Raw genomic sequence first — 16,869 nt, forward strand, 5'->3', positions numbered from 1 at the left:
GGGTCGCAGTGGGTTAAATAGCCGATAACTTATACCGGAATATCGGTATAAGTTATCGGCTATCGGCCCTAACCTGCACGATTATCGGTATCGGCCCTAAAAAAACGATATCGGTCGATCCCTAATATATATATATACGGTATGTGTGTGTGCATGTATGTAAAGGATATTGGTGTAGCAGCACAACCAAATAAGGTGGTATTGGTGCAAGCAGCCTGCCAACCTCGATCACAGGTCCATGTTCCAGACAAAAATAAAGGAAAATGGCTGCAGCACTCAAAAAGTCAGGTGAAAAAAATCGTAGGTAGCTTTATTCCATGTTCAAATACATGCATGTATTTGAACATGGAATAAAGCTACCTACGATTTTTTCACCTGACTTTTTGAGTGCTGCAGCCACTTTTCTTTATATATTTATTTATATATACACACACGTAATGCAGCACTACTTAGCCAAATCCATAGCAGGTGCAAGCGCCCCAGACTTGATCACAGTCCACAGGATAAAAAAAATTGTACGAAAGCACAGATTTTCCTTTGACATTTCCAGTCTTTATACATCCATCAATCATCAAAATGGTATTACGGCAGTTCGTAATTTATTGGTGACATCTCACTTCCCCATGGCGGCTCAACAGTTTGTTACAATTGTTATGGTTAATTTCAGGGATGTCCCGATACCATTTTTTTAAGACCGAGTACGAGTACTGATACTTTAATTCTAGTACTCGACGATACCAAGTACGAGTACTTCTATTTTAATGGGAATCTTACACCAGGGCGAGGCGGGTTTCTGGCGCTGTTTACCGTATATGTGGGTCCTTGTTGTGTACAATGGAGGCGGCTGCTGTAGTATGAGCCAAGATTTCTCTCTTCTCCATTGGACAGAACAGGGAATTTGTATTGGCGGCGAGACCGATGACTGATGACCACATGGTGAGCAGCGGTACAAACCAGGTCACCTGCACTATCTACCTATAAATTTGTCTTTAATAGTAGGTAGTATCCCCTTGTAAGTAGTATAGATAGTTGCAGACATTAAACAGCAGCCCCCTGTAGACCGCTGCCCCCCCCTGTAGACAGCAGCCCACCCTGTAGACCACAGCCTCCCTGCAGACATTTGTATCAGCCAGGCCCGTCGCTACAGGACAGGCAAACCAAGCAATTGCTTGGGGCCCCGAGCTGGCTGGGGGCCCCCGAGCACAACCAGTGCTTGCCCGTCCTGTAGCGATTAACAATCCTGCTCTTGGGAGTTTGTGCTCCGGGCCCCAGGCACCCAGTCAAACAAGAGGGCCCCCGAATGTCTGACATTTTTTTAAATATAAAACTAATTTGCAGCTTTGGAGTTCTTCTTACCTCACCACAATCACGCTCCCCCCACCCCCGCTGCACTTGGTATCTTCCCTCAGCCCGGACTCTTCTCTCAGCCTTCAGCCGTCTGAGCAGGAGGAGGGGGAGAAGTGAGGAGAGAGCTGTGAGGAAAGGAGACCGCAGAGGCTGTACAACATGGGGCCTGACTATAGTAGGTGTCCCTGCATATATATATATGTGTATAAGCATGTGTGTGGGGATATATATATACATATATATATATATATATATATATATATATATATATATATAAAATAAAACTCATCGTGTGTGTGTGTGTGTATGTATGTATGTGTGTATGTTCCAGCATCACGTCCAAACGGCTAAAGATATTAACATGAAAATTGGCACACATGTTACTTATATGTCAACAACAAACATAGGATAGGTGATTTAACCCTTACTCACCCCCATTTGCCAGGGGCGGGGTTTATGTTTAACCCCTTAAGGACCAAGGACGTACCGGTACGTCCTTGGTCCTGCTCTCCTGATATAACGCGGGGTTACACACAGCGTAATATCACAGCGGGCCCGGCATCATAGTGAAGCCGGGACCCGCCTCTAATAGCACGCAGCGCCACGCGCTATTAACCCTTTAGCCGCGCTCAGAGCTGAGCCGCACGGCTAAAAGCGAAAGTGAAAGTTGCCGGCTAGCTCAGTCGGGCAAATTAAAACGAAAAAAGCAATTTTGCTAATTTTGGAAGGTTTTGTTTTCACGCCGTACAATTTATGGAAAAAATTACATGTGTTCTTTATTCTGAGGGTCAATACGATTAAAATGATACCCATTATTATATACTTTTATATTATTGTTGCGCTTAAAAAAAATCACAAACTTTTTAACCAAATTAGTATGTTTATAATCCCTTTATTTTGATGACCTCTAACTTTTTTATTTTTCCGTATAAGTGGCGGTATGGGGGCTCATTTTTTGCGCCATGATCTGTACTTTTTTTTGATACCACATTTGCATATAAAAAACTTTTAATACATTTTTTATAATTTTTTTTTAATAAAATGTATTAAAAAAGTAGGAATTTTGGACTTTTTTATTTTATTTTCGTTCACGCCGTTCACCGTACGGGATCATTAACATTTTATTTTAATAGTTCGGACATTTACGCACGCGGCGATACCAAATATGTCTATAAAAAATGTTTTTTACGCTTTTTGGGGGTAAAATAGGAAAAAACGGCGTTTTACTTTTTTATTGGGGGAGGGGATTTTCACTTTTTTTTTACTTTTACATTTTTTTACATTTTTTTTTTACACTTGAATAGTCCCCATAGGGGACTATTCATAGCAATACCATGATTGCTAATACTGATCTGTTCTATGTATAGGACATAGAACAGATCAGTATTATCGGTCATCTCCTGCTCTGGTCTGCTCGATCACAGACCAGAGCAGGAGACGCCGGGAGCCGCACGGAGGAAGGTGAGGGGACCTCCGTGCGGCGTTATGAATGATCGGATCCCCGTAGCAGCGCTGCGGGCGATCCGATCGTTCATTTAAATCGCGAACTGCCGCAGATGCCGGGATCTGTATTGATCCCGGCACCTGAGGGGTTAATGGCGGACGCCCGCGAGATCGCGGGCGTTGGCCATTGCCGGCGGGTCCCTGGCTGCGATCAGCAGCCGGGATCAGCCGCGCATGACACGGGCATCGCTCCGATGCCCGCGGTTATGCTTAGGACGTAAATGTACGTCCTGGTGCGTTAAGTACCACCTCACCAGGACGTACATTTACGTCCTGCGTCCTTAAGGGGTTAAAGTCCCATGCAAATGAATGGGAAATGTATGTTCCCACATAACTTCCGTACGGCTGGAGACATTTCAATAACTGGTACACATATTACGAGTCGGGATAGGAGGTCGGGATAGGAGGTCGGGATAGGAGGTCGGGATAGGAGGTCGGGATGGGAGGTCGGGATGGGAGGTCGGGATGGGAGGTCGGGATGGGAGGACGGGATGGGAGGACGGGATGGGAGGACGGGATGAGAGGACGGGATGAGAGGACGGGATAGGAGGTTGTGATAGGAGGACGGGATAGGAGGTTGTGATAGGAGGACGGGATAGGAGGTCGTGATAGGAGGACGGGATAGGAGGACGGGATAGGAGGTCAGGATAGGAGGACGGGATAGGAGGACGGGATAGATGGACAGGATAGGAGGACGGGAAAGGAGGCCGAGATAGGAGGACGGGAAAGGAGGCCGAGATAGGAGGACGGGAAAGGAGGTCGAGATAGGAGGATGGGAAAGGAGGTCGAGATAGGCGGACGGGATAGGCTAATAGATTTATTTTCCTCCCCTACAAGGATTAGGAAGGAAAAACCGGGCAACGCCGGTAATGTAATGTGTACTGTGTGTGTATGACGCATGTATAGTATGTAATGTGTACAGTGTGTGTGTATGAAGCATGCATGTACAGTATGTAATGTGTACAGTGTGTGTATGTGTGTACAGTGTGTGTATGTGTGTACAGTGTGTGTATGATTCATGTACAGTATGTAATGTGTACTGTGTGTGTGATGCATGTACTGTATGTAATGTGTACAGTGTGTGTATGATGCATGTACAGTATGTAATGTGTACAGTGTGTGTGTGTATGATGCATGTACAGTTTGTAATGTGTACAGTGTGTTGTGTGTGATGCATGTACAGTATGTAATGTGTACAGTATGTGTGTGTATGATGCATGTACAGTATGTAATGTGTACAGTGTGTGTGTATGATGCATGTACAGTATGTAATGTGTACAGTGTGTGTGTGTGATGCATGTACAGTATGTAATGTGTACAGTGTGTGTGTGATGCATGTACAGTATGTAATGTGTACAGTGTGTGTGTGATGCATGTACAGTATGTAATGTGTACAGTGTGTGTGTATGATGCATGTACAGTATGTAATGTGTACAGTGTGTGTGTATGATGCATGTACAGTATGTAATGTGTACAGTGTGTGTGTATGATGCATGTACAGTATGTAATGTGTACAGTGTGTGTGTATGATGCATGTACAGTATGTAATGTGTACAGTGTGTGTGTATGATGCATGTACAGTATGTAATGTGTACAGTGTGTGTGTGATGCATGTACAGTATGTAATGTGTACAGTGTGTGTGTATGATGCATGTACAGTATGTAATGTGTACAGTGTGTGTGTATGATGCATGTACAGTATGTAATGTGTACAGTGTGTGTATGATGCATGTACAGTATGTAATGTGTACAGTGTGTGTGTATGATGCATGTACAGTATGTAATGTGTACAGTGTGTGTGTATGATGCATGTACAGTGTGTTGTGTGTGTATGATGCATGTACAGTATGTAATGTGTACAGTGTGTGTATGATGCATGTACAGTATGTAATGTGTACAGTATGTGTGTATGATGCATGTACAGTATGTAATGTGTACAGTGTGTTGTGTGTGTATGATGCATGTACAGTATGTAATGTGTACAGTGTGTGTGTGATGCATGTACAGTATGTAATGTGTACAGTGTGTTGTGTGTGTGTGTGTGATGCATGTACAGTATGGAATGTGTACAGTGTGTTGTGTGTGTGTGATGCATGTACAGTATGGAATGTGTACAGTGTGTTGTGTGTGTGTGTGTGATGCATGTACAGTATGGAATGTGTACAGTGTGTTGTGTGTGTGTGTGTGTGTGATGCATGTACAGTATGGAATGTGTACAGTATGTTGTGTGTGTGATGCATGTACAGTATGTAATGTGTACAGTGTGTTGTGTGTGTGTGTGTGTGATGCATGTACAGTATGTAATGTGTACAGTGTGTTGTGTGTGTGTGTGTGTGATGCATGTACAGTATGTAATGTGTAGTGTGTTGTGTGTGTGTGATGCATGTACAGTATGTAATGTGTACAGTGTGTTGTGTGTGACGCATGTACAGTATGTAATGTGTACAGTGTGTTGTGTGTGACGCATGTACAGTATGTAGTGTGTACAGTGTGTGTGTGACGCATGTACAGTATGTAGTGTGTACAGTGTGTGTGTGTGACGCATGTACAGTATGTAGTGTGTACAGTGTGTGTATGACGCATGTACAGTATGTAGTGTGTACAGTGTGTGTGTATGACGCATGTACAGTATGTAGTGTGTACAGTGTGTGTGTATGACGAATGTACAGTATGTAGTGTGTACGTGTGTGTGTGTGTATGACGCATGTACAGTATGTAGTGTGTACAGTGTGTGTGTGTGTATGACGCATGTACAGTATGTAGTGTGTACAGTGTGTGTGTGTGTATGACGCATGTACAGTATGTAGTGTGTACAGTGTGTGTGTGTGTATGACGCATGTACAGTATGTAGTGTGTACAGTGTGTATGTGTGTATGACGCATGTACAGTATGTAGTGTGTACAGTGTGTATGTGTGTATGACGCATGTACAGTATGTAGTGTGTACAGTGTGTTGTGTGTGTATGACGCATGTACAGTATGTAGTGTGTACAGTGTGTTGGGTGTGTATGAAGCATGCATGTACAGTATGTAATGTGTATAGTGTGTTGTGTGTGTATATAATGCATGCAGTGCCAGATCCGGGGGGGGGGGGGGGGTGTAACGGGGCAATTGCCCCGTCCCGTGCGTGCGCCCATTGGAAAGCAACGCGGAGGAGCGGAGCAGCGAACAGGACATGCGCTGGCCACCATGGTAAATGACCAGCGGCACATCAGCTTCAGTGCTCCGACCACCGTTCCTGCAGTCCCGGGACCTACTGCTATGGTGGCCGGACAAAAGGAGCAGTGGTCAGAACACTGAAGTAGGGCAGTAAACAGGCATACAGCCTCCAGCCATACACTGTATGGCTGGAGGCTGTATGTCTTGGGGGGAACATACTACACCTAATGTGAGGGGACTATACTGCACCTAATGTGTGGGAAACTACACTGCAACCTGTGTTGAACTATACTGCACCTAATGTGGAGAACTATACTGCACCTAATGTGGGGGACTATATTAATGTGGAGAACTATACTGCACCTAATGTGGGGAACTATACTGCACCTTATGTGGGGTAAACTATACTGCCAACCTAATGTGGAGAACAATACTGCACCTAATGTGGGGGGACTATACTGCACCTAATGTGGGGTAAACTATACTGCCAACCTAATGTGGAGAACTATACTGCACCTAATGTGGAGAACTATACTGCACCTAATGTGGGGGACTATACTAATGTGGAGAACTATACTTCACCTAATGTGGGGAGAACTATACTGCACCTAATGTAGGGGGAACTATACTGCACCTAATGTGGGGAGAACTATACTGCACCTAATGTGGGGAGAACTATACTGCACCTAATGTGGGGAGAACTGTACTGCACCTAATGTGGGGGAACTATACTGCACCTAATGTGGGGAACTATACTGCACCTAATGTGGGGAACTATACTGCACCTAATGTGGGGAACTATACTGCACCTAATGTGAGGAACAATACTGCCTAATGTGGGGGAACTATACTGCCCCTAATGTGGGGGATACACTGCTAGCCTAATGTAGGGAGAACTCTGCTGCACCTAATGTGGGGGAACTCTGCTGCACCTAATGTGGGGGGAACTGTGCCGCACCTAACGTGGGGGGAACTGTGCCGCACCTAACGTGGGGGAACTGTGCCGCACCCAATGTGGGGGCCTCGTATCAACGTTCGCTCACGTCGCGCTCCCAGCATTCAAGGGCCGGCATTACTACGTCCTGACGCCGGCCCTAGAGCGTGACGTGCGTGAACATCAAGGGGGCCTCCATGTCCATTTTGCTCTGGGTGCCCAAATTCCTTCAAACGGCCCTGGTATCAGCCCTCCTGTAGCCAGCAGGACTCCCCCCCCCCCCCCCCCTTTAGCGAGCAGGACCCCCTTTTAGCCAGCAGGACCCCCTTTTTATCCAACAGAACCCCCCTTTTAGCCAGCAGAACCCCCCTTTTAGCCAGCAGAACCTCCCTTTTAGCCAGCAGGACCCCCTTGTAGCCAGGAGGACCCCACTTGTAGTTGCTTACTTGCCTGTCGCCGCTCCGCTGTCCCGTTCTGCCGTTCCCTTTACTGCTGCTGTCTGCATCATGTGGTCTTTTGGAGGAGCATGTGACACACACGTCACTCTGTTTCCTCAGTAGCGTTACGCTGGGCGCAGGGGAGGAGGTGGAGTGACGTGTGTGTCACATGCTTCTCCATAAGACCACATGATGCAGACGGCAGAACGGAGCAGCAGCAGTAAAGGGAATGGCAGAACAGGGCTGCGGCATGATGCGGATCAGAGAAGCAGCAGAGCACTCCACCGGCTTTTGGTATCGGGGACATTAGACGAGTCCCCGATACCATGCAAATACCGGGTATCGGCCCCGATACCGATAATAGTATCGGTATCGGGACATCCCTAGTTAATGTATGGTTAATTTTAACATTGAAACATAGACTGTGTCGGCAGATAAGAACCATTTGGCCCATCTAGTCTGCCCAATAATCTAAATCCTACCAACTTCTTCACTGTATTTGCAGCGACCAATTCTGCAGGAAGGCTATTCCATGCATCCACTAATCTCTTAGTAAAGTAATACTTCCTCATATTACTGCATAAACCTTTGCCCCTCTAATTTAAAACTATGTCCTCTTGTGGTAGTTTTTCTTCTTTTAAATATGCTCTCCTCCTTTACCATGTTGATTCCCTTTACGTGTTTAAAACTCTCTATCATATCCCCTCTGTCTCTTCTTTCTTCCAAGCTATAAATGTCAAGGTCCTTTTATCCTTTCCTGGTAAGTTTTATCCTGCAATCCATGTACTAGTTTAGTAGCTTTTCTTTGAACTCTCTAGAGTATCTATATCCTTCTGGAGATACGGTCTCCAGTACAGCGGCATTAGCACTTCTCTCTTTCTACTGCTTATACCTCCAAGCATTCTGCTAGCATTTCCTGCTGCTCTATTACATTGTCTTCCTACCTTTAAGTCTTCTGAAATAATTACTCCTAAATCCCTTTCCTCAGATACTGAGATCAGGAATGTGTCAAATATTCTATATTCTGCCTGAGGGTTTTTACACCCCCAGGTGCATTATCTTGCACTTATCCACATTAAATTTCAGTTGCCAGAGTTCTGACCATTCTTCTAGTTTGCCTAAATCCTTTTCCATTTGGCGGATCCCTCCAGGAACATCAATCCTGTTACATATCTTTGTGTCATCAGCAAAAAGACATACCTTACCATCGAAACCATTTGCGATATCACTAATGAAGATAATAAACAAAATTGGTCCCAGTACAGATCCCTGAGGTACCCCACTGATAACAAGACCTTGCTCTGAATATTCTCCTTTGACTACAACCCTCTGTTGTCTAACACTCAGCCACTGCGTAATCCACTCAACAATATGGGAGTCCAAGCTCCCATGCAGTTTACTGATAAGTCTTCTGTGTAGGACAGTGTCAAAAGCCTTACTAAAATCTAGGTATGCGATGTCTTCTGCCCTTCCGCCACCTATTTTAGTCACCCAGTCAAAAAAATCTATAAGATTTGTGACATGATCTCGTTGAAGTAAACCCATGTTGTTTTTCATCTTGCAATCTGTGGGATTTTAGATGTTTTACAATCCTATCCTTTAGTAGGGTTTCCATTAATTTCCCCACTATTGATGTCAGACTTACTGGCTTATAGTTGCTTGATTCCTCCCTGCTACCTTTCTTGTGAATGGGCACAACATTTGCTAGTTTACAATCTTCCGGGACAACTCCTGTTACCAGTGATTGGTTAAATAAATCTGTTAACGGTTTTGCTAGCTCACCACTAAGCTCTTTTAATAATTTTAGTTGTTTCCCATCAGGCCCCTGTGACTTGTCTTCACTTTAGACAGCAAACGTAGAACCTCTTCCTCTGTAAAGACACATGCATCAAACTATTCATTAGTCTTTGAGGTCCTTTTCCAGTCACCAATAATTATTTTGTTTTTGAAGATAAATTTTATTTACAGATAGTTGGGACTGCCATGGGGATGAATGTTGCGCCAATGTATGCTAATTTGTATGTTAGTGTGCTGGAGGAAGAGGTCGTCTATGTATCGCACCACTTCAGACATTGTCTGTGGCGGTGACGGTATATCGATGACCTCTTCCGCCTGTGGAACGGCACTCGGGAAGAATTACATGATTTTTCATTTTTTTTAACTAGATTGATCTTAATATTCAATTTATTGTAACTAATTCTATGGAAAAAGTGAGTTTTCTAGACGTGATGGTCTTTAAGGTAGAATACAAGTTACACACTAAATTATATTCAAAGCTCACCGACAAAAACACTCTTACACTACCAAAGTTGTCATACACGAAGAATGGCGAACTCCTTGCCCTTCAGTCAAATGCTGAGGGCAAGGAAGATTGTGGATCAGGACTCTGAGCTACACAACACTCTAAACCATATGTCAAGAAACTTCCAACACTGTGGCTATCCAAATAGGACAGTGGAGGCCCATAAGGAAGAAATATTGACATTAGACAGGGGTCTTGCATTACAAACAAGAGAAAGGACTAAACAGGTGAGAGTTCCATTCATGTCTACTTACTCTGCCCACAGTAACAAAATATCGTCTTGTGGTCGTGGCTGCAAACATCATAAGATTTGATACACAAATGTCCCCCACTACAACACTCCCTACTTACCAATACACCCACAGATGATGTCCTCCAACTAGGACCAACTTGCATAACTTACCTTCCATTGGAACTGAAAGATAATAACATCATCACCATATTTATACAGTGGTTAGAAATGTGTCCAAAACCACAAATGAGGGCAAGCCTATAAAGGGCCAAAAAAACAGACAGATATCACAAAAAACATTTATTGAGATCTATTACATCACCAAGTATTTAAAAACATTAGCCATTTCAACACATGGGTCAGGCATGTACATTTGGAAGCACGAAGATCGCCACCTACCCAAATTCTTGATTACAAGTGTCGGAACATTGTGCTTAGATCCCGCAGACTCTGCCCCGATACGGAAGGAGTGACCCAAGAAACTGCAAGCCTCATATCCTAGCACCCTTAACATTGTACAGAAAAGTTGCACAAACTTAGCAGTAGTCAACGGGTGACCAGCCACCAGGCTGCCAACAATTGCTGAAAAACTAGCTCAGGAAACCAATGATTATCAGTATGAAAGAAAGTAACCACTGCCCCACCTCTCTACGTCTTTGTAGAAGATAGGGACAATTCAAAATCCCCACTGACTAAGTGTAGTACCTAATGGCCGAACACCAAGGAAGTCCTGCAGCTCGGTCCCCATGCGCTGAAAAACTGTCAACCCCACGGCGATGTCAGGACTAGTGTAAGGTACATGAACTGGACCTCACTGGCCCCCTATGCCCTGCTTCAATGGAAAGTAAGCATGTAAAAGTAACGCCAGCAACTGGCACTTATCACCCCCGGGGTTGAAAGTCTCTGGATTCCTGCAATGCTGCGCTTCTCCGTTCCAAAAACTCCTCTGCTCCAGACGTATGGGCTCACATGGTGCAACAAAATGAAAACATAGCCAAACACACCATACGCCCTGACGTCAGGGCCAGGGGTGTTAAATACCCTCTCGCCACTCCCACAAACTCAGCCTAATTAGGTTTCCACTTCAGACAGACAGACAGATGAATTCCAACAAAATCCCCTTATATCATATACAGACATTTTTGAGATCAAAAAAAGAAAGGTTAATTTCCGTGTTTAACTTGTGTAAATTGCCGCCAGATGTTAAAAGGTCAGATTCTCATCCATCCCACAACAAATCGTAGGTATGAATTGAGACATTATTTAACATGTGATTCGAGTTGGGTAAATATATGTATTGATATGCCCTTGTAATATGCTCCTATGTGGGGCAAACCACATGGAGCCTCAAGGTGCGTATCAATAATCACCGATATAGTATTCGCAAATGTAAAATGGATCTTCCGGTGTCTAAACACTACACTGAGATAGGACATACAGATAAGGACCTACATTTTATGGTGTTAGACTTTGTTCCAAAACCTCAAAGAGGTGGGTGACAGGTTATTTCTTTTGAAACAGAACGAACTATGGGGGATTCACCAGCTGAACACATTGCGTCCAGCAGGCCTTAATGTGGATTTTTCTATTATATAACTATGGCCCCTTTCACACTATACATTCATTCATTTTTAAAGATCCGTTATATGTTCCATTATGAAAACCCTGAAAATTGGCCGTTAAACGGCCGTTACAAAATCCCATTATAGTCTATGGGATTTTTACATTATCCGTTTTAACCCGTCATAGTGCGGTATTAATAACGTACGTTATTTTGTGATGGGAGAAAGAACGGAAGAAACAGTGTATGCATTTCTCGCCTGATACATGACATATGATACACTTTGTTAAATTTTGACAGTATTGTTAATATGTATTGCAAAATAGTAATTTTTTCTTTTTTTTTTTCTTTAGCAATTGAAGTTATATAAGAGGAGATGCCTATGCAACTGCTCTGGATAATTCATTATGATTTTATTTTATTATATACAACATGATTGCTAATAAAATGATGGTGACATAGGGACCTATGTGGTTCTGTTTATTCATTATTTTTATCTACTTAATTTTTTTCTATTTTTTTCGTATTTGTAATTTTTTTATTTTATTTTTTCTGTTGAGATGTTTTAATACATACACTGTGAATAGATGGGTAGCGCTGCTCTGTATCAGGCGCGCTCCTGTTTTGGCTGTAGTGGCGAGGTCACTAGGGGCAGGAGTTCTTAATCAAATTTTGCCTCTAACCTACCAGTGGTGGGCTTGTTCTGACAACCAGTCGATGGGGTCAGACACGATCACCCTACAAAACTGGGAGCTATCCCATATCTAACTGCTTTATATAATCTTGTGTTATTGCATTCCTATATGAATAACAAAATATATATATATTTATTTTATTTTTTTTATAAAATTTTTATTTTCTTAAATTTTGCTTTAGGCTTTGTATTTAATTTTGTTATTTTCATTTAGTTTTTTTTTAGTATTCTTAATCTCTATTTTCTGTTAATTGTGCAAATTGTGCTATTTTCATTTTCTCTAATCTGTTTGCCATTGCTAGTAGTGTTATGGTTATCATTATTAGCACTACAAGTTGGCCCATATCTATTTATATTATGTTTTGATATACTGGGCTCAGTTTACACTTAGCGTCCTGCTGTCACCATCTTTGTTCATACGAGCACACTGGGGCGCGCAGCGCAGCGACCTGGCGCTCCATGGTTGCGAGATCATGGGACTTTGCCTTGAGTCACATGATCTCGGTCATCTGATCGGAACTTCGACATGTACAGTAAATCACGCTGTGAGCAGCGTTCCACGCTGCCACCGGCGCCATGATTGTTTATACACACAGAGCGGGTTTGCACAGGTATCCCTGATATTGATTATTGATAACTGATGTAATCATTATGATGATATTTACCGTATGTATTCAGCATTGTTTCAAGCTTGTTTTTAATCACATTGCACTTTACTGTATGGCACTTTATGGCACACTGTACACTAGTACATTGGATATATGGCACTTTTTCATAGATGTGTATTTTATATGAATTTTATCATTGATGTTGAAATTGAATCACATGATATGTATTGTTTAATCACTAATGTATGGGTATATATATATATATATATATATATATATATATATATATATACATACATACATACATATACCCTCTTCTTGAATTGTATCACTAAGCTTGAAAATGGTCCTATGGTAGGACAGAAATGTTGCTGCTATGTGAGCTAATACATTTAAAAAAATTCTATACTACTTGGTGGAGTGCTGCGCTTTTTACTATATATATTTTAATTTTTTTTTATTTATTAAGATGTTCACTAGGATTCAGATCAAGGCTATCAGGGCTCTTAGCCATTCTTGGCTGTTTTTTTTTCAGGGAGAATTTGGTCTTTTCCTGTCTATAATAAAAAGAACTACTTAGAGGTATTCAACAAACTCAGCTATGCTAACTATGAACATATAACTTACTCTCATTCAAGATTCCTCTAAATGTTTTCTTTCTTTCTTTACTTTATAGATACATGCTTGGACTTTCAGCTGTTCCAGCTATACTCCAGTTTCTTGGTTTTCTTTTTCTACCAGAAAGCCCACGTTGGCTCATTCAGAAAGGCCAAACGCAAAAAGCAAGAAGAGTTTTATCTCAAATCCGAGGTGTACAAACAATTGATGAAGAATATGATAGTATAAAGAATAGCATTGATGAAGAAAAGGAAGTCGGCGCAGGTAACATTACATGTATTATGTTTTTATTTTGTTTTTAACCTCTTGATCACAAAGCAATTTAGCATTTATTTTATTTGAAAGATAATAGTGCTGTTTTGTTCTGTTGTTTCATGAATAAAACACAAAACATTTTTAGCAGCTCATACATTTTACCTAGCTGAAGATTTTATAACCTATCTGCAGTAAGCTCTACCTCGGATACAGGTTTTAAAAGCTAGAAAGAGTTAGAGAAAAAGAACAGAAAAATTGACCTATACAAACTCTAGTGTCAAGGCTTTATATCTCTAATAAAGAACATGCCTCACTGTTAAGCTAGAAAAGGTCAGTCTGCCAATTAGTCAGAAGTGGGAAAAAAGTTTGGGTTGAATGCCAATAAAATTGATAGCCTTAACTCTTCCAGAAAGGTACAGTGCCATTTATCAGCTACACGAGTTGGGCTAATTCAATCTGATGTGTAAGCTTGAAAAAGTAATCAAAATTCCAAAAATGAGTTTTCCTATGCGTACCAATTATGTTAATAAAATACTGGATTTCATCTGTAATAAAAAAATAGCTATTTTATGATGGTGACATTCCTAAAAGTTTTATATGTCCACTTGTACTTGGATATCTGTAATGAATTCCTGAAAAGGGTATTCAGATGTCAGGTAAAAAAAAAAATAGAAATGATCTTGAAACATACAGCATTGTTTACCTGTTCTGAAACCACTAAAAATGTACGTGTTCTGTGCATCTGTAGTCTTCTTCCCTACCATACACACTCACTGCTTTCTGGTTAAGTAGTTGCTTAGTACTACAATTCCCAGAATACATTGGTTTCCCCACCTCTACAGCCCTTCCACCATTCATAGTCCTCCCCCACAGCACGCCTGCTAGTTTCACATCCAGAGCCTTGCATAACTGAGCAGAACATTGTTCCTGCTGGATTCATTCCCTGTATGCTTCTCTGCCTGCGACATTGTTTACCTAAAGGAAGCATGGTAAAAAAAAAAAAAAACACACCAAATTTTTCCCTAGATGTCATAGTAATAATATATATGTTTAAATCACAGGGTGATGGTAATGTAAACTGAAGGGACTGGTCACAGGTGGTGACCTCACTCAGGGGCGGGACTTTAGGCTGGAGACAAAATCTAGCTACACCTTCTGAGACAGCAGAGGATCATGCACTGTTTTTGGGGAGGAGCTGGGGAAATGCTGAAGCAATACCCCACTGAAAATAAAAGGACAACACATCTTTCTGTCTGGGGTATTTCAGGCAAAAACATACTGAAGCTAGTTCAATTTATAATAACAGTATATTAGAACGTTATATGTCTTGTGGCCATAGTCTTATTCAAATTAAATAACTGTTGAAATAAAGCTTTAGATTAATGTAAATTGTAATAGTTTAATATTTGGCACCACTCAGCATGAGCCAAAAGGCCAACTAAGAAGCATTATCTCTTTATCATCACCAACACATCCTTAACTTCAACAAATCAACAAAATAGTTATATTGGATGAAAAACCCACAATTCTGTCTCTTAGATGCCATATTTCTGGCATACAGTTGTTCTCTGGAAACTCAGTGGGAAAGCAGCCACAAATAAAATCCAAAAGATAGGGCATGCTGTGAGTTTGGATGGGGTGTTTGGGAGATCCAGTGTGATGCCTGCGTTTTCATTTAGAATGGAAATGGATCGCAGTACATGGTGGTGGGGGAACATTAACAAACATTTCCTTATCTTCTCCTGTGTATCTGGATTGCATTTTTAGATTGTAATAGAAGAAATTTGTCGGCATTAGGAGATTCTCTCACTTGTTACTGTTGGTCACTGGGAGCTGCAGCCATTATCTGGTCAGCCGTATAATTATAGTAGTATTAGTGTTGCTTTAGCAATAGGAGATTTTCCTGATAGAGCAACTCTGTAAAGAGCCTTTTTGCAGAAATTTGTGACATGATCAGTAATCACTGCTTTCACTGTGTTCACAGCACGCAATGGCACAAACTATTGGTAAAGGAGGACTACTCTCTAATGCCTTCATTTCTCAAATGTGTACTAGAAGTAGTAGTAGGATTCTGTTGCACTGTTCACATGGTGGAATTTCCCGATTCTGGTTTCAGCAAAAAGAATAGACTTTCTTTTTTGCAGATTTCGCTTGAAAATGCTCTGATGTCTATGAGACAATGCATTTCCTAGCAGTCCTAGTGCCCGTTGGTTTATTCAAATTCATATTTTACATGGCCTTAAGAGGGGTACTCCAGTGGAAAACAAGTGTTTTCAAATAAACTGGTGCCAGAAAGTTAAAGATTTGTAAATTACTTCTATTAAAAAATCTTAGTCCTTTCATTACTTATCAGCTTCTGTATACTACAGAGGAAGTTGCGTGGTTCTTTCCAGTCTTACCACAGTGCTCTCTGCTGACACCTCTGTCCATGTCAGGAACATCCAGAGCAGGAACAAATCCTTATAGCAAACTACTCTCCTACTCTGGACAGTTCCTGACATGGACAGAGGTGTCAGCAGAGAGCACTGTGGTAACACTGGAAAGTACTACACAACTTCCTCTGGCGCACACAGCAGCTGATAAGTACTGGAAGGATTAAGATTTTAATTTTTTTTTTCTCACAGGAGTACTTTTAAAAGGAGTACTCCGCTCCCCAGCATCCGGAACATTTAGTTACAAATGCTGGGTGTGGGCTTCCGTGGTCACCCCACCCCCTTGTGACGTCAAGCTCCGCCCCGGGACATCCCACCCCGCCCCCGCAATGCAAGTCTATGGGAAGGGGGCATGATGTCAAGTTATATAATGTCCACAAAAAGTACTGCTCTTCATGTACACACATTGCAGCTTATTGTGAAAAGTCTCTTGAAACAATAGGTATGCTTTAAATGTTGATATATTTAGTTTTTTTTGTGTGATTGCTGCTATAGTTTTTTAAGAAACAGGATAATGGTTCTAGAACTGAACATGTAGAATTTTTTTTCAGAAAAAATGCTGTGGCCAGATCACAATTGGGAGTAAATAGGAAAATATAAAACACTACAATACTTTTTTGTTTGTGGCATTTTTTTCTCCATGAGTGGCATTTTTGGGACAGCATGCTATAGCAGTGACATTTTTTTCTCTCATAGTTTATAGTATTTTTCTTCCCATAAACATCCATAGGTTTTAAAAAATGAAAGAAAAAAACGTTAAAATGTATGCGTAAATTTCTGTGTGTTTT

General features: G+C 41.7%; 1 protein-coding gene across 1 annotated transcript in view; it reads left to right on the forward strand.

The window, feature by feature from the left end:
* The window catches only part of SLC2A13 (solute carrier family 2 member 13), a 253,164-nt gene that overhangs the window by 71,950 nt on the left and 164,345 nt on the right, over window positions 1–16,869 (forward strand). The window contains exon 3 of the mRNA XM_056573657.1: window positions 13,453–13,658. Coding sequence (XP_056429632.1) covers window positions 13,453–13,658 — 206 coding nt within the window. The remainder of the gene's footprint in view (window positions 1–13,452; window positions 13,659–16,869) is intronic.

Source organism: Hyla sarda, chromosome 4 (genome assembly GCF_029499605.1).
Source record: "Hyla sarda isolate aHylSar1 chromosome 4, aHylSar1.hap1, whole genome shotgun sequence".
NCBI classification, from domain to species: domain Eukaryota; kingdom Metazoa; phylum Chordata; class Amphibia; order Anura; family Hylidae; genus Hyla; species Hyla sarda.